This window comes from Meleagris gallopavo, chromosome 17 (genome assembly GCF_000146605.3).
Source record: "Meleagris gallopavo isolate NT-WF06-2002-E0010 breed Aviagen turkey brand Nicholas breeding stock chromosome 17, Turkey_5.1, whole genome shotgun sequence".
In the NCBI taxonomy this organism is placed as follows: Eukaryota; Metazoa; Chordata; class Aves; order Galliformes; family Phasianidae; genus Meleagris; species Meleagris gallopavo.
The window spans coordinates 9,519,781-9,540,275 of record NC_015027.2 but is presented as its reverse complement, the minus strand read 5'-3'; the positions used below and the strand labels follow the sequence as shown (position 1 = coordinate 9,540,275).

The following is a 20,495-nucleotide window of genomic DNA, read 5'->3' as shown; positions in this document are numbered from 1 at the left end:
GGCTCTTCAGAGGTGACTGCAAGCTGCAGGTTCTGGGAAAATCTGACTACTTCAAATGAAAATGCATCTTGGTTTCTGCGCTCTGTAGGAAAACTACTTGCAGAGCTTGCTTTGGGTGCTTTCATTGCATGTGCCACGTCAGGAGGACACTTCAGTTGTTTCTACCTGCATTAGAAGTCCATCTTCTGGTTCTGGTTTCAGGCTCTCTGGCTTTTCCTTTTATTAGATTTCCCCAGCTTTCTTCTGTACTTGATTCCTCATTTGCCAAGGTGTTAGAGGTGAGTATTCCCGCAGGTTTCTGTAACAGGTTGGTCTGACTGACTGTTCAAATGTCTGCTTCTGTCTCTAAGCTTGCTCTGTGTGCTTAAGCTAAAGGAAATGCAGTGAGCTCTGGACAGGAAAGGACTTGTATCCCAGGAGTCAGGCTATCTGAAGGATGCTGTTTAGCGTATCTACCTGATCTCATTTAGAATTGATCCATTTTTTAATTACTTTTTGTTAGGAAATTAGTAAAATGTTCTTAAATACTGTCTTTAAAACTGCCTGGTCAACCTGGAAGAGCGGGACTGTCTATCACTTATCTGGAAGTGCTCTAAGACAAGATTGCCAGTGACTGGGGAGTTTGTCCCTTGCTTCAGAGTTACCTTTAAGTGTTGTGAGTGCAGTAGGTCTTAGCACAAGGTGGCAGCTTGCAGTAGGGAAGAGCTGAAGCTCTGAAAAATTGGAGATAAGGGAAGAAAATGTGAAGAGCTGATGTGCTGTTACTGCTGCATTTCCATGCCTATGTAAGACATATACATGAAAACTTAGGTTGGCATGCTGCTAAAACCTTCCCCCTACTTTCCTCCCTTTTCTGTGGAGACAAAACAGCAGGCTTCATTTCCTCTGTGTCTTGTTGCTTTAATTCTTCCTAAGGCTGCTTTCAGAGTAGCTTTGCTTCATGCTCTGGCAACCTTGCTTGAAGTGTCAGCGCAGTCTGCAGGCCTCTCACTATGAATACTGCTGGCATAGCAGGTGATTGAGCAGTGGAAGCATGAGTAAGTCTCTCACTGGCTGATTCTCAAGTCTGACATCATATCCAAGAAATAGATGGCTCTCTTTCACCATGAGGATAATGAAATAATTCCCACTGTGTTATTCATTAACTCACGTTTCATTCAGCGGCTCCTAAGAGGATAGCAAGTGTGCTAGAGGTGAACTTGTGTAAGACTTCTGACATTCTTTTGTTAAGATAAGCAAGAGTTAAAGCTGTGGCAGAGCAGGCTTATAATGGCAGGTGCTATGTGGTGTATTTGGTGTATTACACTTACTGACTTTCAAACTGAATGGTTTTGATTTCAGGGAGGTAGGCTGTATTTAAAGATATTTGAGAATTAACTAATGCACAAAGCTGGGTGAAGTTGTTCCTTGGTGTGGAGGCTGCAGCTTGCTGAGTGGCTGCATAGAGAGGTAATGTTCAGCCCAGCATGGAAGTGTTTCAGGGCAGGTAAGGGAGCCCAACAAATAAACTGGTGGACCTGTAGCAGTGGAAGCACGTGCAAAGAAAGCAGTGTGCTGACCTGCATAGAACTGCTTGTAGAGGAGCCTGTGAAAAGCTTGCTGGTCTTTAATATTTGCACTAATGTATCTTGAGCACGTCTAATTGGAATATCTCTTAAATGTTAGGGTCACATCTTCCCCCTGCATGTATGCTTGTTTGTTTAAACACCTGCTGAGTAGTACTCTGCAAGGGAACTTGAAAGGAAAGAATGACGACCTGCTTTGCAAGAATTTTCACTACTATTAAATAAAAAAGAAAAGATAGGCCACTCTACCCCCCAGCTTTAGTGCTGAATATTTTAAGGGGGTCTGTGAGGGCTGGCTGTGGCTCATCTTGGCTTTGATGCAGGTTCTTGATGACCTGAACTTCCTAATGAGGGGTTGTGGCTGTTATTCAAGTTACCATACGAAGTGTGAGCACTGTGTGATTCTGAGGGCTTGCCAAGGAATTCATCTCTCCAAAAGAGATTTACCTGAATTGAACAATTGAATAAATGAATATAATCAGGTTAAGCTGTGCTGATAGGAGTATTCAATCTTTCTTGCTCCGAATGCACTGGCATCAGTAGTTTATCCACACAGGTGATCTCTGAGAAGAGGCTGCAGTTGTCGTGGATGTCTGAAATCCAGAGCTGCTAGGCAGCCCAGCAGTCTTACGTTGTCTGCTATTTGTAGAAGCACTGGATGAGGGAGTAGCAGTTTCATCTAGGAAGAGCAGCAAGGTGGTGGTATAACGGGTGGGATGGCTGCCTACCTGAAGACGTGGCTGTGTCCTTGCCCTGCTTTGGATCATGGTGCTGGATAATGAGTTACTGGGAGCTCCTAGAGCTGCCTGGAGTTGTATAGCTGTCCAGGCTGCTCATTTCTGCAGCACAGACCCTCACCTGGAGGGAGCTGTATTTGCTGGATATAAAGCAAAATAGTATATAAGCTTTGAGTAGTTGAGGAAGCAGACCATAACAAGGTCTTTTTGGTGCCTTGAACTCTTCCTGTGCTTTGTTTTCAGCCTTTTAGGTACATTAATACTGGTTAACTGTGAGGGCCAGTGTGAAAATGTAAGGCTCCATGGCGCTCATCATGTTCTAAGTACCTGAAGAGATGCTATGAAATGAACTGTGTAGGAGTGACTGATTTTTATTTGTAGTGCCTCACTGGCTAGTAAAATGAATATAATAAAGGTCTATGTTCAGAGGATGTCCTTCCTGTAAGAACAGGAGGGAGTGTATGGGAAAGAAGAGATGGAGAAGGGAGCTGAGCATCATTCATAAAGCTGAGCTAATGCTTTGCAGGTGGTGATCGTGTTGGTGTTTCCCAATATGCAGTCCTTGACTGTGCTCTTTATACAGGCATCTTAAAATGGAATTACAGCAAGCTGATTTTCATTGTGTATGAGTGGTGAAATATCTGCCATGTCATTAGTGTTAGAGTACTTCAGTTGGAAGGGGTATACAAAGAATGAGTTCAACTGCTTGATAACCTCAGGGCTAACCAAAACTTCAACACATTAAGGAGAGCACTGTCCAAATGCCTCTTGAACCCTGACAAGCACAGGACACCAACCACCTTGCTGGGAAACCTCCCAGCGCTGAGCCCCGTCACAGTAAAGAAGTGCTTCCCAGTGCACAGTCTGATCCTCCCCTGGCAGCCTTGTGCCACTGTCACGTGTCCTGCCATGGCAGTAGGAGCACAGCCTGCTGCCTCTGTTTCCCCTCTCAGAACACAGTAGGGAGCAATGAGGTTGCCTTGGCTCCTCACAGGACAGCCCAGATGCCCTCAGCCCCTCCTCGCAGGACGTGCCTCCCAGCACTGTTACCAGCTTTGCTGCCTCCTGTGGATGCTTTCAAAGGTCTTAACATCCTTGTTGTTGCGTTATGGAGACCAGAGGTGCACGTGATACTCAAGATGAGGCTGCACCAATATTAAAAATAATGAGGGTATCAACTGGGAGTGGGAGAATTAAAGTGTGGATCTATTTTGTCTGTATTGTGCGACTGCCTGTAACAGCCTTAACTCCTAGACCAAAAAATCTGCCACCAAAGCACACCTTGCTTGTAGAATTTGATTTCACAACTAGATTGATGTATTACAGCAACTATGTAATGGGTCAAAATGCTCTTGATGAAAGCAAGGTGGGCTTGAGTTTTCTGAACCATGTTCTGCTCTGCTTTTTTTTTTTCCTATCTCTGCTCAGTGTGAAGGCTTCTCTTATCTGATTTTCCTCCCTTTATTTTCTTAAGGGTCCAACCTTAACGGAACAGGTTGACTAGAAGGAATCTATGGAGACGATCAGCCTTGTCCACCCAAGGTCTGAGCCACTTGATCTAATTGGAACGGTGTCAAAGCAGGGGCTTGGACTAAGTGATGGCCAGATGTGCCATTGCCCTTTCTGCTTAAAAGGGGCAGAATTAACTGTGTTCTTGTAATTGAACGCTGAATCTTTTTCCTGTGACTACAAACAGCGCAGACCTCGGGTGTTGTCTGAGTCCTTCAGAAGGAATGCTGTCCCTGAAGTTCTCCTGACCCTGATGCTTTGCTGCACACAGCTTTTATTTGTAATTGTGGGAAAGAAGGAAACTTGTCAATTTTTAGTTTGCGCTTTGGCGAAGTTGACAGTTGATAAGGTCTTAAGGAGATCCTCAATTCCTTGAGGAAATTGAGTTTTTCAGTATTTTGTTTGTGTGTTGCCTGCTTGTGTGTGACACGAAACGAGTTGTTGGCTGATGGCAGTTTTTTGCTGTTTTCGTTGGGAACAGAGCAGTGAACTGCATCTCCACACCCAAGTGCTAGCCTCCTCATTTATGCAGTATCTGCTCTTCTGACTTACTTGTTAATCTACATTAATACAACTTGGGTGTTTTATCCTCATAGATTTAAGACTGATGTGTGTATTTTGAGTACGTACAAACGCTTCCTTGCTTTTGTACAGCCAGTTGCCAGAGAGTATTTCAAATTCAAGAATAAAAACCTTTGCTGCAAAGTATTACTTTAGTGAATGGAACTCAAGGTTGTGTCTGTTTGGTAGACAAGACCAAGGCAAGAATTCAGGTGTTATACATGTATAAATTAAACTATATTCATGCTTAAGCAAGCTTATGGACTAACATGCACGTATTCTTGCAAGTCTTTGTGAAATACAACTTGAAGACAATATGCTAAATTCACAGTGAAGATGGTTATGAGTCTTTATTTCCTTATAAGAAGGTTAAGTCTTGCTGGCTGAGAGATTCAGGTACAAAGCCAAGCGTGTAAGTGCAGATTCCTGCTTACTGATGTATGTCTTGTTAAAATCTGGGATCAAACCATATTTAAAATGAAAACTGTCTCACCTGCTGCATCGGTAACTGTTGGACTTCTGTAATGCTTGGGGAAAGATGGGGATGCACTGTGCTTAGGCTGAAGAGCCCAAGCTTCTTGTTTTCTTTAATTAATGGTTTCTTTTAATTACAACCAAGCTTTTCTCATCTAACTAGGTTTGCTTGGAGTCACGTTAGGAAGGAGTGAATGTTCTTTTAAGGATAAAACACTTAAAAATGCTTTGTTGTTGTTAGTGTTCTTCCTTTTCAGAGTTCAGTAGATCTGCCAGGAAGAACAAGTTTCTGTAGGGAAAATACATGAGAAGGCAGCATTTGTTTGCCTTGGATGAATCCACACTGAGCTGCGTTCTGGGGGGAAGTGTGTTCTGATATTGCCTTCAGAGTTCCCTGGGGAATAAGTGCTGTGCATCCCCATAACAGCACTCCTATAACAGCAGCAGGAGTACAGGTTGCCGTTGGAGTGCTGTAGGAGTATCTGTATGCTGGCACAGAACCTGTGGTACCAGTCTGCCATGCCTCCTAGAGGGCCCTTGGTGAAATATGTGGTATTTGAGTTGTACTTTTTCAGCTAAGAACTTAATCAGCACTTTGGAACGGCGCGCTGATCTGAGCGGGCAGATAGGAAAGCCTGACTCAAGTCTTTGTTTTGTAGATAAACCCGTTTGTATTGGTTGATGTCACTATGGAAATGCTGCTTCCAAAGGGGCAGCAACACCTGTGCTTTGATCAAATGAGGCAAATATCTGTAACCTCTGAGGGGAAGGTGAACATTTAGGTCACTGGGCTTTTAACTTTACATGTGGAGCAGGGAGAGAGCGAGTGTCTGCCGGTGGACATGGATGTGTCAGACCTCATTCTGTGGTAGAACTTCAGCTCTAACTGAAGCACAGAGTTTTGGTACATCTGTGCCTTATGTCCTTTGTTGGCTCTCTGAAATGCCTGGCTGTGTTTGGCTTCATGCTGTTTATCTTTTTAGAGTAAGCGTGTTTGGTTAATCCAAGTAAATTTTCCTTGGCTCTGAACATCCCTGCAGTACGGTGTGCACTAAGCTTGCAGACCTGAGGAAGCTGTGATATGAAGAAAAGATTTCTAGGGTGTCATGATGGAACCCAGCCTCCCTGGCTGAGCATAACTGCACAAAGGGTAACTATTTTTTGTTCTAGCATGTCCAAGATCTGAGCATACTGCCTCCATTCAGTAGCTGGAGGTTACTGGAACTGGAGGGAGAAAAGCGAATCTGTTCTAAAATGCTGCTGTTGTGCCTTTGGAGGTATAAGTTTTGGTCTGACAGAATTACCCAGACCACTGGCTGTCATACTCAAATAGTAGGCTCAGTGTGTGTAACTAGCCTTGGAAGCTAGCTACAGGAACTGAAGCACATTAAAACTTGCTTCCAATCTGTATCTGGAGAGATGCAGGACTGGTTGTTGTACCTCATGCCTCCCCCCCTCAGAAGTACAAATGCTCATTAAATCCTTGCTATTTGATTAGTCTTAGGCAAAGTTACAGCCTCGGCTGTCCAGAGCTCCTTGCTGTGTCTCAATACGTGTTTGTCTTCATGTCCTTTCCCAGCATGTGTTTGTAGTACCCTTCTGAAAGCTGACTCCCTCTGCTTTTCACTGCATCTGAGTCCTGTATCCTGGCCTTAAGCACAACTTGTGAAGGAGCTGCACTGTTGAGCCAGATGTACATCCTGCTTCTGGCAGTAACTGGCTTTCCATGAGTGGAAAAAGTTGGAATAAACTGTCTTAACACTTGGAGGATGTTAAAGCTGTTTAATGATAAGAGGTGTTTATTCTTTTTCCTTGTAGCTTTAGTGAATTGAACCAACTGGCCAAAGAAAGGACACTGAGTAGGGTTTCTAGAGTCAGCATGCTGGTAGATCAGCCAAACCAGTTTGTTTGTCCCTTGCGATCTAAATATAGGGAACCTCCTTAATTAGGGAAGGCATCTGAGCTCTGTGCAACTCGTAGTACACAGGGGGAGATGAAGTTCTTCCCTCACTGCCCAGCTGAAGGGCAGTGCTGGGGAAAGGCTTCCCTCCCTCTGCACGGAGCTCTGCTATTAACAGAACGTAACGCTGAAAGTTCAGGAAGTTGAAACTGAAAATGGATTGCTGCAGTGAGGTGTTCTGATCTGGAAAGGGTTAGCAGCTCAAATGTAAGGAGAAGAGAAACCTGTTCTGGTAAATGACGCCTGCCTTCACACTCAGACTTGCTGTTGGTTCGGTGGCTGCTGGGAAGGTCCTTACACTCACTCAAGCTGCTCATGTTTGCTTTCTCAACTTTTTCTGCCCTTATGTGCCAGCATACATGGTTTTATCTCTTCATAACTTGGCTTTTTCTGTACTGTATTTACACGTTAAGGGACTGGTTGAAGAGTGAATCCTGTGGATGTTACCCAAACAAGTATTTGGACTGCATTCTAGAAAACAGCTGCCTGTGGTTCTAGAAAAGCTAACCTGATCTTTGAATAACACCTGAAGTGGGAATTTAGGTGGTCAGCTCGTACAAAGGGCTGTCTCTTTAAAGTTGGCTGTCTACTCAGGTCAACTCTTCAAATGGCAGTACTCAGGTCTGTTACGTTACCAGGCTTGTTTTGCAGATACTAAGAATTACTTGAACTCCTGCTTTTCTTATACTGAATTAACTTCCTGGTTTTACACTGCAGATAAACAGTACTAATGCTGTAGTCAAACACATCTGCCCTTCCTGGGCTGGCTGGGAGAGCCCAGCTCTGCATTTGGAGCTCAGTGCTGCTGTCGGCGATGTCACCGAGGTGTGTGACACCCAAAGGCAGCTCCAGCTCCTGCTGGGCCAGGCAGGCTGTGGGCTTTAGAGCTCTGATGGACGTGGAGTCTTCCGACTGCGCTGGGACTGTAAACTCCACCATTTAAGAATGTACTTAATGCTTAGAGCAATATGTAAGTAGCAGCTTAAGAGATGAGTTAAAGGACTTGTTCTATGAAGGAAATGTGACTTCTGCAGGAATTGAGGTGATTCTTCAGCTGCCTCGGAGCCTACAAGTAGTTAATGTCACGTAGTTAGAGTGGGCCAGCCTCTGGTCTGGCCTCAAACCAATGTTGAGCAGTGATGCCTCTGCATGTGGTGCAGAGAACCAGCTGGTGGTTCTTTGGACCACATCTTTGTGTCTTATGGACTCCTGGACTGGTTTTGGAGCAAGTCACAAGGAATATGAAATGTCCTTCTGTCAAGGTAAGGAAGGGAACACTTTGGGGAGGCTGTGGGAGCAGTACCCTTTCTGCAGTACCCAAACATGTTTCAGGGAACTTGACTTAGTTTTTTCTTTAAAAAGAAAATCTTATCACATTGGGGAAAAAAAAAATCATTATTTTCCAAAGAGTTAATGTTTAGGCCACTTGAAATTATCGACTTCCACACTTGTGTGAAGTAGTCCTGTGAAAGTCAGCAAACACTGCACCTCTCACATGGCCTTTTCTTCCTCCCTGGTAGCAAAGGTGTGTATGTATCTTACCCAGATGCTCTTCCAGACAGAGCAGGCTATCTGGGCAACTTAGGAATTAGTGGATTAAGACTCAATCAGTCACTGAAATGCTCGGGGTGCAGTAAAACAGACTTGTGGCTGTAGGTGCTGATGGCAGAGGAGCCTCCTGGTGGCCTGCCAGCTCCTGGCTGCATCTGCATCCCTGGGAACTGAGCTTCCTGTTACAGACACCTTGTAATAACTTAACCTACTTAATGCTTTTAGGAATAAATGTTTATTCATTGCTGGTGTTTGGTGTTTAAATAAAGTTGTCTTATGACAAAAGCTCCGAGTGGTCTTTTGTTAAAGAGGTTCTAAAAGCTGTGTGGCAGAGGAAGTGTGGTGAGGGCGAGGTTAGTGTGTGTACATACAAACTGATAGCTGTAATTCCGTGCAGAATGTCCTGAAAGGAGCTCAGTGGGACGAGATCTAATGAGTGCCACGAAACTCCAAAGGAGTCTTCAGACCAAATTGGCTTAATTCATCTGGCTTCCACAATTTTCTTTTTGCCTTCTTTCTCAATCTCTGGTGTTGCATTGACTCAGGGAAGTGCAGTGTGTGAGGATGCCCTGGGAGGAGTTGTGTAATGCTGCTCCTAGAGCTGTAGCTTCCTCTGTCATCACTGGGGTGACAGAAAGGGCTAAATGAAAGAAAAACACTGTGAGATGAGGGGGAAAGAAAGATGAACGGGTGAGTAGAACCTTTGGGGCTTTGAATAACAACCTCCCTGTTCTACTTGTTTGCTACTGTTGTTTTAGAAAGGAATTAAAAAGAGAGAGAGAATTGACTCATGTCAAAAGGACATGGAGGATGTTAGTGGTAAAATGAGGGAGTGTGAGGAACAAACTATTTCCCTTCTGCTGTTCTGCCATTGCCAGTGAAAACTCCTGCTGGCTGGTCTCAGTCTTGCTCACTTGCTGTTCTCAGTTCCATCACTTGCAGTGTGGCTACTATTCATGTAATAACCAAGAAGTTATAGTAGTTATAGTAATCTTTTTCACTTATTTCCTCCCAGCATAGATGGTGTTCTTGTAGCTTAGTATTTCCACAAATCTAGCCCAGTTTCCACCAGTTCAGGCCCTGGGTCAGGATTGTGTGTCTTGTGAGCTTCTGTCTGTGTGATCTCCAGATTCAGATCCATCCTCATGGATCTCTCCACTGTTCAGACTGGTCTGTGCAGCTGTTCCATCCTTCTGGTCGGTGTGTGCTGTGTGCTGTGCCAGCAGAACTAAGGAATACAGAGCCACGAGTCTTGGTTTCAGGCATGCTGCAGTGTTTTAGCCTACTGCATTGCTTTGAGATCCATGAAGAATGATGACACAACTTGCTATTCACAAACACTTTTTCCTAATAGTCTCCTAATTAGAATATACTGTAGCCCCATCTAAGAATAAACAGCGGTGGAATTTCTACATCAATCATGGAGAAATTGACTTTTAAAGTCGGGTCAATTTTTCCTTTATTAGCGCTAGTGATTAAGTGGCCAGACTCTGCAGTTCCTATACTGTGTTCATTCTAGGTAACCTTCCATCTTTCATCATATTTAAATGCTTTTCAAGCTGGAAATTGTTATTTTAGCTGGAGAAGTTAGGGAAGACGCGTGGCCTGGAAGTTCGGTGTTCCTCTATCTGTGTGTTTTAAGGTGTTCTGTAAGGAAGGCAGGAGCCCTGTGCTCCCTGGCCTCAGGAGCAGCTGTGCTCAGGGTTACAGTCCTGATGCTCTCAGCTCCTCTGGGGTCTCTTGGCCTCAATATGACTACATCACCCCAGAGGCAGGTGGCTGAGAACGTGCTGAGGAACAGGAGCAAAGTGTTAGTGTAAGAACAGGGTTAAATAAGGGGGGAAGCTAATTTGTACTGGGAGGCATATATAAGGGAAGAGAATAAGAACAGCTTATAGATGAAATGCATGCTAAAGCTAAGCAGAAAATGAACAAAAGCAACAACGTGGTGGGTGTGTGGTGTGGTGCAAGAGGAAATGGGGGCACTGGGGAGCTAGGTTTGGTGGGAGCAGAGTGCAGAACGTTAAACAGAAAGGAGAACTTCTACCAGAAGCCACGCTTGCATAATATTATGGTTGTGACATTGCACAGCCAAAGCAGAACTGCAGTATTTCAGCAGAGGGGTGGGAGGTGGGGGAACCTGCAGAATTGTCGTTTCACTGGATGCCTGAGCCATCATACCTTGTTTGTTCCTGCTGGATGCATCCTTTCAGTGAAAAAACCAAAGTGACAGCTGTCCCATCTTAATAAACGTTGATTGAAAGTTAAGTTTTTTTCACAACTATTTGTCATTATTTTGTTTAAATAAATGTAAAAACCACCCTATCATGGACTTGTGGTATTATTTCCATTGGAGGTCATGTAGTCCTACACCCAGCTCAGAGCAGAGCCAGCTGTGCAGCTGAGTCAGGTTGCCCAAGGGTCAGTCAGCTGGGAATATCTCCAGGGGTGGGAGTTTGAGAGTTTTGTTGCACTGTTCAGAATGTTTTACCTTTTATTATGTCACTTGTTTCTCACTGTTATTGTGTGATTGCTGTTTCATCCACCTCTCCTCTGCTTCTGTGTAGAACCACCCAAGAGGAAAAGAAGAAAGAGCTGTGTGAATGTACACATCACCTGTTTTGTTTACATAATGGCCAAGATCCTGAAACAGCCAACAGAGCAGGATCCTGGGAGGATGGTTTACAGTAAAAGCCCAGGTGTTGCAGTTCAGGTCACCTTAAGCACCAGAGCCAGATAGCAGAACTGCTTCTTTCTAACTTCACTAACTAATTTTCAGTGTGCTTATCCTTACGTACCCCATCTGTGTTTAACAAACCCCAAACAGACGGGCCAGCTGTGAGCGCGTGTGGCAGTCTAAGAAGAAAGATGACGTGACACCTCTCCCTTGCTAGACACATCAGGCTTTGTAGGACTTACTGAAGGAAGTAGCTGTGCTCCCTTTTCCATCTTGGAGACTTTGCTTTCTGTTGTGGATCGGCCATGCAGAGAAGGGGTGAGGACACACGGCTGTGGGATCGGATCGCCCTTTATGTGGGGGAGCAAACTTAGATTTGCTTTGTGTTAATTAAGCAGGTACACCCCAGTGCCTGGGGTTGTTCCTCCCTGCAGTGTTTTTGAGGTGGTGGTAACCTCATAGTAATGTTTCTGCTTACTTTTTTTCCCCTTTTTTTCCCTTTCCATTTTGGCAGCAGTTGACTTAGGAAGCGATAACATTTGAGGTCCTTATCTGTGCCTCGCAGCCTTGCAGAAGGAATGCTAATGAGCATGTCACTGCCTTCTGAATGCTGGCACAAATGAGGTGGAATTATTAACACTTACATTGGAACAGTTTCTCCCGTTTCTAAACTTCTCTACAAAACTCTTGAGACCAAGTGGTTTCTTGCAAGCCTCATTAAATTCAATAAAAAGTGTGTTGCAGATTTTGTGCATTTTTTTCTTGGACCTAAAGCATACAAAATACATCCACATCCTGCTGCTCTAAATGTCTTGCCTATTTAAAACCACGGACGTGGCCAGAAAAGTCTCTCTGAAGAGACATTCATGAGTTGCATGGTTTGCCTCCATAGCTTTTTTTGTTTGAGGAACTTGTTAAGTATTCCCAACAAAGGTGACTTTGTACAGCCAAGCAGTTGTAGAGTTGAGCTTGTTGTAGGATCAGCCTGATAGCTGAAAGTAAGGCAGCATCCTTTATTGCTTCCTGAGCCATGGTTAATTAGCAGGCCACAGAGCTGCTGGAACTGCAATTTGGGTTGCTGGTTGTGAGCTACAGGAGTTGACACCTTTGCAGGCAGCCAAGCAATGCTTTTAGAGATTATCACATGAAATTATCGTTGCTGATGAGCTGTAGCTTTTCACAGCTGGTTACAGGGGAGCGGTCTTCCATTGCTTTGGTTGCTCACGTGCATTAGGAATTGGTTGGTCTTCGTCTGGAACTTTGATTTTAGGGTCAGAATGCGTGTAGAGCTCTGCATCCCGTGTGACTCACAGTCGTTTGGATGTGGTGGAAGAGCTCTGAATCCTGCTGAAGTGACTGTGTATGAGTGAAGCACATCCAGTATTTAATAGCTTTTTGGGCAAATGTATATTTGCCAGTTAATGCTTAAATTAATTTTATTTCTTTTTAAGTAGTTGTTCTTACAGCAAGTGTGGAATGTCATAAATTGTGGGACTTCTTGTAATGACTGTTATTCCACGAGCATTGCTGGTCATCTTGGTGTTTTTGTAGCTTTGCCCACACAACCACAGCATGGGGGTCTTTGGGGTGAAGGGACGCTGACTTTGGTGTAAAATTAAATCACTTTTAATAATCTGTACAGAAACGATTGGATCTCTTACAAAAGAGCTCCTTAGTAACTCGTGTTTCCACGTAATTCATTTGTGGTGGTGGTTTGCTACCAGTGTAGCCGCTAAGTTTCTTGTATAAGCTGCTGACAATTTAATTTGCTGTTTCAATTGAAGGTTTCTGTGTTAAAGTAGCATCTTTTTATTTACAGTTGCCAATGTGAAGTATTGGAAGAGTAACGTCTGAAACTGTCTGGGGCAAAGAGGACTCTTGTTATCTCTGGTAAGCTGATGGTGTTGTTTTGGTAAGAGAAGCTACCTGTTGGCTGTTACTGATTATTCTCTGAGCAAAAACATTTTCTAAGATGCTAGATAAGCATATGTGTACTTTGCTGAGTAGGTATTTGCAATGTGCAATTAAAAGAAATAACAACTCCTCTAGTTCTACTGAATATCTTCAAATACGATTCTTTGTGTGCCTCTCCTTTCCTGAGTGACCTGTAAACATCCACGTTATTCCTTACTGCACCAGTAAATACTTTACAGAGCTACTCAGTTACGTCTGTGTGCAGTGCCAAGAAAGAGGTGAAGTCCTGCTGTCGGTTGAAATGTGGGAAGCCAAGCATTTGCCCTTATCTCAGATAATTTTCTTCCTCCTCCTGTGAAAAGGAAGGAGTGTTTCCACTTTGTAAACAGAGGCATCTTTTGCCAAAACCAGGTCACATTCCTGAATATTTCATCCTCCAATTTTCTAATGCTTCTTTGTCAAACCTTTGCATTTTCTGTCTGGAACTTGAGGAGGACAGCTGTGACGCAGCGAGTAAATAGCTCTGGTTTGGGACTGAGGGTCAACTCAATTTCATTTATAGGAAAATAATTGGAATTCAGTATCTGGAAGGTGACATCTAGGGAAGAAAGGTACTTGCTTTGTACTAATTTTTTTCTGATTTTCCTTGCTATAATATGTTACTCAAACTATATTTAAATACATGTTGATGTAAATGATCCTTCTTCATTTCATCTTTTTGTTTCGAATTGCTGGCAAACACATGATTATTGCTAGTGCTAATGGTGTGTATAATTTAGACATCTTAATCAGAGGTAATGAAGGTGTTCCCATTCTGGTTGGATAATCAGAGGTTGCACCCTTTACCAATCATTTCTCCTTTCAGGAGAAACACGAGGCTGGAGGATTAACCAGAGTTGACTCTGTTTGTTGTGATGTGACTCCAGTTCTGCACTACATACATTGACAGCATCATCAACTTTTTTGGCTGCGATCTTTAAACTGTTGTATCTGACAGTAAAAACAAATCTCACTACTCACTGTTTATAAACTAATATTTGTATGTGATCCTGTATATAATTGGAAGCCTGAATCCAGGGGTGCCTTTAGTGAAGTCGTTTTTGTGGTTAGTTAGTAGCTAAGATGGATTTGAACATTTCCACTTCATTTTTGGGAATGTCTTCCTTTCCCTTTTGCTCAGTCCCGTGATCATGAGATTAGGAAGTACTGGGATTGGCTTGCTGGCATGATGGGAAAGGTATTATTTCATTTAGAATATTCAGTTTCCATCCAATCAGTGAAATCCATTCTAATAAGCCAGTACTTCTTGCTGGTTTTGTCAGCAGTTTTTATAAATACAGCACTCTGGTTGCTGAAGCTTTGCACTAACACCTCGAAGCAGTGTGAATGTGCAGCCTGTGTTCATCTTACAAACAGTTTTATAAGTTCTTGTACCATTTATCTTGGCAGCATCACAGTTTATTTCTGATAATCCTGATTAAAGCTGAAACCAACATTTTTTTCCGCACTGCTTTCCCAAAATTCACCTAAAAAGGTCTGATTCTGCATACATGTGGAACCACCGTACCATGAATAGAAGCTGTTTTGCAGCTGAGTGCAGTAATTAGAATAAGAAACTTGTTCTGTTGTAATTTGAATAGTCCCTGCCTGTTCATGATGGACCTCAGGGTCACAGCTGTATGAAGGAGTTCTTTCTCTAAGCCACCCTGAACGCCTACATGGTTATACAGTCAACTTCTAAAATAATTGTATCTAATCTAATGAAAGTGTCAAAGAATAACTTTGTTTACATCAGGGTGTCTCGTATGCTAAACCTTTTTATCAGTGATACTCAGCATACTTTAAATTTGTTATCAAGTTCACCTTTTTAATTAGATTCCTATTCCTTTGCTAATTGTACTTGCAGGAATTTCCCGAATTCCTATTTTATTATAATCAGAAGGCTTTATTTATAATGCTCAAAGCTTTCCTGAAGTTATGCCTCCTTTGTGGATGGATCCATCTGGAAATGTTGGTTTTTAATGACTTCACCAATGGCTGCTGTTTGGAGGAATCTTCGTTACTCTTCCATCAGGCTGTAGAGCTGGCAGCTGAATGTGTAAGCTTATTATTTTAAGGATGAGAAGGAGATATGTCTAAATCTTAGCTCTAAACCCATCTTCTACATCGTTAGTCTTCATTACATCGAGAGAATGACCTCTGAAGTTACTGCAGTCTATGCCTGTGACTTAGCCACCATCATTTTGTGTCTGATGCAACAGGAGGCTCCTTTCTGACAGCTCGGAGCTCAGGGACAGTGCTGCATCACATAATGTGAGAGAACCAAAGGCTCAGAGGTGAAACCAGATGTGGCTGAAGGAGTGGCTCAGCCCCTCTTTTCGTGGTGTCTGAGTCACGAGTTGATGTTTTCTGGGAGATAAGCTCAGCAAAGCATAACGTATGTGAAGTACCACGTCATGTTGGAGCTGAGCACAAACACTTGTTTTGAATACAGGGGGTGGAATTTTGTGGTCTGTATTAGCTGTGAAAAGTTTGGGATTTTAAATCCAAAACAAACATAGTTTTGCAGTGCAGTAAATAAATAATTTACTGTATTGTATACAGTATATTTTTTTATTAAGTATTATCTCTAACTATTTAAACTCCTTATGTATCTTGTTTTAGAACATGTTCACTTTTGAAATTTCCCATAATACCACTACTTTATTTCCCTGTACTGCAGAGAACGTCCAGGGAGTTTCACTGTCTGCCAGTATGATGCAGTGGGCTCCCATTGGGACTCCATCAGGTTCTGCTTATTAGAGCCTGGAGCAGCACAATATTAATGGAAGTATTCAGAATGAGAAACTGGAGAGTTCCAGTTTTTTCCATCTATCTCCAACAGGTTTGCTTTGAGTTTTTGTTCAGAGATTTACTGCAGTAGAAATAACGGCTGAAGGAGTAGATACAACTCCCAGCTTAACGCCATGCCAGAGCCCCGTTCCCAGCTCAGAAACACCTTCTGCAAGCTGTGGAATTCAAAGTGTGGGATTAAGAACCTGTGTGTGAGCCTCTGTAGGTTAGTTCTTAGCTACTCTGGGGACATGAGGGCTTTGGGGACGTGTTTTTCATCCATTTGAGATGTTTTATTTATGCAGTGGGATGTTTTAATTTCATGCTGTACGTATCTGCTGCTCCTTCTCTCTTTGCAAATGTTGTGCACAGTGTGCAGGGTGCAGTTAGCACTTCCTGCAGGGCTGTCATGTTGGTGAGCCCATGGGCGCAAAGTGATTTTATGTCAAATATTGCACTGGTAGCTTCAAATATATTTAGAAATGGGGTGACATGAACTGAGAACAGACTGAACTTGCTGAAATATTGAACTTTTTAATCTTTTATTTAATATAAACAGCCAAAACTTTAAAATACCTGTATTAATTCTTCAAACAAACAATCAGACCAACCAGAAAAACACTGGCATGAATTAAAAAGCTTAATAGATTAAAACAGATCTTAAAATCCAAATAGTAATTCCTGTAATCACTAAGTTCCTTGTAGGGTCACTGGCATTAACTTCAAGGCTGTCTGTTCCTCAATGTTTTCAGGCAGTCTCCAGGTTTTAAGAGATGGGGGGGGTTGTTAGATAGTGGGGAGAGCAAGGCAGAAGTACATGGGGAGTTGGAGCTCTTGGAAGGGGATGTGTAAGAAAATGTCTGGTATGGTATATCTTTGAGTGTAGAAAGTAAGGCATTATTGAAAACGAGGAATTCTATCTATAAAAGAAGCCATATATGAATTGTGATTCGTATGCCGTCATTGAAACAGAGTTGCTTAAGGAGAATCTGACAACCTGTGTTGGACATCACATGAAATTCTGTAAACGATTGCAGTGATTCCTGGTGTTTTATAAACCTATTTATGAATCACCATCTGCAAGTGGCTTGGGAGAAAATTCAGGGTGATCTAGACAGAAACACATTTTAATTTCAGTGATATAAATAGAGTGCTGTAAGCACTGCTGTTGGGCTGGTACGTTTCCAGCAGCAAACTCAAAGGTGATTTTTTTCAGTATGGATGGAAAGAGCCAGACAAGTTTTGAAACAATTTTGTGTCTCAGAAGAGTCAGTTGATATGGATTTCAGCTTTTCCTAATTACTTCTTGCTTCTGATTTTCTAATAGCTGAATTCTCAGCTTTACAAATCCGTTTGTTTTCATTTGCCAAAACACAATTAATTTGTTACACTTCTCTTGTTTTTCAGATTTTAATAAGTGAAGACGAGCCTCAAAGTATTGTGAGTAAAGACGAGGATTCCTCCTCCTATCCAGGGCCTGTCATGGTAAGCAAAAGTGTTCTATTCTGTCAAGAGCCTCTATAGGCTGCAATCTGAAAAAGCATTAGGAAATTAATACTTACATGTGGGATTGTTGAATCAGAAGTGTACTCTTAGACTAGACTGAGCTAATGCTTTTTTTCCCCCTATTAGTCATATAAGGCTTTCTTTTTCACGACTATTAATTGGGCTGCAGGAAGGAAATTTGCTTCTAATATATTTAGTTGTTTGTTTGCTTGTCTTTGGAAGTGTAGTAACTTCAGTAAGTTACTGAAATCCGTGTTCTCTAAACAATCCGTTGTCTCTGAGCTTCCATTGGTCATTGATAGCTTGCTGTGTGGTGAGGAGGGCATTAAGTGACAGTGCTGAGGTTAACTGTAAAGCTTTGTTTTTCAGGATGAAGAGACTCAGCACAGCCTTGAATGCATCCAAGCTAATCAGATTTTTCCCAGGAAGCAGCTGATCCGAGAGGATGAGAACCTCCAGGTAATCGCCGTGCTTCTCCTTGCCAGTTAAGATCACAGTGGCCCTTGTTGAGCCGTGTATTTGCAGAATTTTCTTCTGTGAATCAGCACAATAATAGGAGAAACACTTCCTGTGCAAATGCTCCACGTATTGGATAGAACAGAGAGCTTGTGCATTACATTGCAGAAGTTTCCTCAGTACTTGAAAAGTATAAGCCACATACCCATGTTGCAATTTCAAGTGCTTTTTCCTGCACTGAGAATTTAATAATAATCCCTTTTTATCTGTGTTAGGAAAGTTTTTTGAGAGCTATGTTCCAACCTCTGCCCTGCCCCAACAAAAACAAAACCTAAACAAACAAAGAGCAAAAGCACCTCACGCTGCTGCTTGGGTTCTCTACCATTGCATCCTGTTCCAGAGAAGCCAGGAGTCTTATGTAGCACAAAGTGGATTTTTTGTTTGGTTTTTGATTTTTCTGAACTTCAGGTGAAATCAATTTAATTCAGATGATTTAACCATATTGGCTTCCTTCTGGTAACTGAAGAGCTAGTGCGTTTCATTGTAATAGAAAATATTTTTATTGCCTTAAGCTGCTGTAAAACCAGGTTAGTTTCAAGTTGAGCATTTAACGCCTTTCACTCAACTCAGCTAAACTGTGCTTAAATCTTATTTTTACTTAAACAATTGCAATTTTTATGTGCAACATAAAGTTGCAGGTATAGTTTCTTTCCAACTTATAAAGCAGCAGCTTCATAGTAGCAGTGGAAAATAAGAGTCAAAATTCTGATTTGATTGATTGCCTTACGCTGTATAGCAGTCAAGTTTCCAGTCTGAAATGCGTTGTGAATGCTGGGGACTGCGGCGTAGAAGGTTATGCATGATTTATGTTTTGCCTAATTTAGGGTGAATTTAATAACAAGATGGAAATGTCACTTTCTATTAAGTAAGGAGCAAGAGCATAAATCACAATGTTGGACTGCTTGCCAATTTTTTTGTAAAAGTGCAATCTTTTTACTGACTGAGTGCATACAACTCAGGCAGGCTATGAGAAATTGGGGAATTGTTTAAAACAAAGGCTGCAGTTCCTTATTTTAATAATAGCTAGACTGGGTTCTCAGAGGTGTTTCATTTTGCATTGTTGTTATTGTGTGTTTGAGTGGATGCTCACAGGAGGGATGTGCTTTGATAAATGCTTTCTAAAAGACTTCTCTTGCCGTTCTGAAGGTCCCATTCATTGAACTTCATGGTGAGAGTACAGAGTATGTAGGACGAGCAGAGGATGCCATCATTGCACTTTCTAATTACAGACTTCACATCAAATTCAAGGAGTCTGTTGTGAACGTAAGTATTGTTCGTGCTACTACAGTAATGCAGGTATTTTGAACTCAATCCAAAGAACAGAAGTAGATGCAAATACAGTGATCTTCCCTTTTAACGTTTGAGGTAATGAAAAATCTCTTTATTGTGTTCAAATCATGTTTTTAACACAGCAGAAAGGTGCACTTAGAATTCAAAAGATTGCTCAGCACCTCTGAAAACATGGCTTTGTAATTCACATCTGCTTTCTCTTCCCTGTATGGGTGGCTGTCAGCCATACGTGCTGCCTAAGCTCTGTATACAGTTGGTAGAGAAACACAGGGTCCTCCAGAGGGCTGTTTGCAGAATCTAAGCCAAGTTCATAGCTTGCTTGGAGTAGCTTCTAAAATTTGATGCTTGAAGTTGAATAGTGTCAATAGTATCACAGATATACAGACCTGTGAATTTTACCTTATTTTCAGATTCCCGTGCATTTCTGTACATCCATTCTTAAGAGCTGTTACATATCTAGCTACTAAGGATCATAGAGATAGATTTTATGTGAAAATGAACTCAGTGAGCATAGTCCCATAGTATGATGCTGACATATTCCTGTCTTACAGGTTATAACACAATTTGTAAACTATTGGAATTCACTGGGACATTATTCGTGGCACAGAAGTGTTTTTGCAAATATTTGATGAAACCAGCAAGATAGGTTCAAACGACCCGGACATATTTTCCCCCTCCCATCAGGATGGGTTTTTCACCAGTCTCTTTAGTTGAAGACCATTCCTGACTCTGGCTAGTGGTGAATAATTGCCAGGTGTCAGTATTGAATTACAAAGTGCTGAGTTAAGTGTGGAGCACCAAAGCTGATGGATGTTGTCCTAAAGCTGACAAAAGCAAGGGCAGCAGAAAGGAAGGCAGATGCCTGTCACGTACTTTACTGAGACGTGCATCCTAGTGGTGTGGAACATCACTGAGGCCTCCTGTGCATGTAACTGATATCACTTTTGATGCCATGTCAGTCTTAAATTTAAATTGTTCTTTTATTGTTTTGTGCCAGAGCCAAATGATTAATTCTGTAAAAAAAAAAAATTGTTTACTAATTATTTAAATCTTCACTGTTTTGCATTATCTCTGATCATATGGCTCTGTTCTTTAGGCTTATATGTGCCTCTCATAGTTATTAATCACATTAAGTGCCCTTTTAGTTCATGAGCTGTCAACATAGGATGGAAGGCGTATCTGCTGGGCTAGTGAACATCTGCATACAGCACCCAAGTGCTAAAATTCTTGATGGGTGTTTTATTCCAACAAACAAAGATATTATTTCTCAACATGGCAGTTATTCAAAATGCTGGCAGAACATTTCTGAAGGCAAAAATTAAACTGGAAATCTAAGGGCTCTTGTCTTTCATTGCTGCCCAAACAAGGAAGATAGTTTCTGTGTATGCATGCATGAAGACAGA

At 42.1% G+C, this 20,495-nt stretch overlaps 1 protein-coding gene across 5 annotated transcripts in view; it reads left to right on the top strand.

Annotated features, from left to right (window-relative positions):
* MTMR3 (myotubularin related protein 3) overlaps nt 1–20,495 on the top strand; it is a 72,896-nt gene that overhangs the window by 13,993 nt on the left and 38,408 nt on the right. Inside the window, exons 2-5 of one of the 5 annotated variants that reach the window (XM_010720418.3) lie at nt 12,854–12,924; nt 17,188–17,265; nt 17,656–17,745; nt 18,949–19,065. In XM_010720418.3, the coding sequence (XP_010718720.1) occupies nt 17,263–17,265; nt 17,656–17,745; nt 18,949–19,065 (210 nt within the window). In that variant the 5' untranslated portion in view covers nt 12,854–12,924; nt 17,188–17,262. Of the gene's footprint in view, nt 1–12,853; nt 12,925–14,892; nt 15,047–15,772; nt 15,833–17,187; nt 17,266–17,655; nt 17,746–18,948; nt 19,066–20,495 lie in introns of those variants that run through there. The other 4 variants (XM_010720416.3, XM_010720417.3, XM_010720415.3 and 1 more) reach the window with 4 other exon arrangements.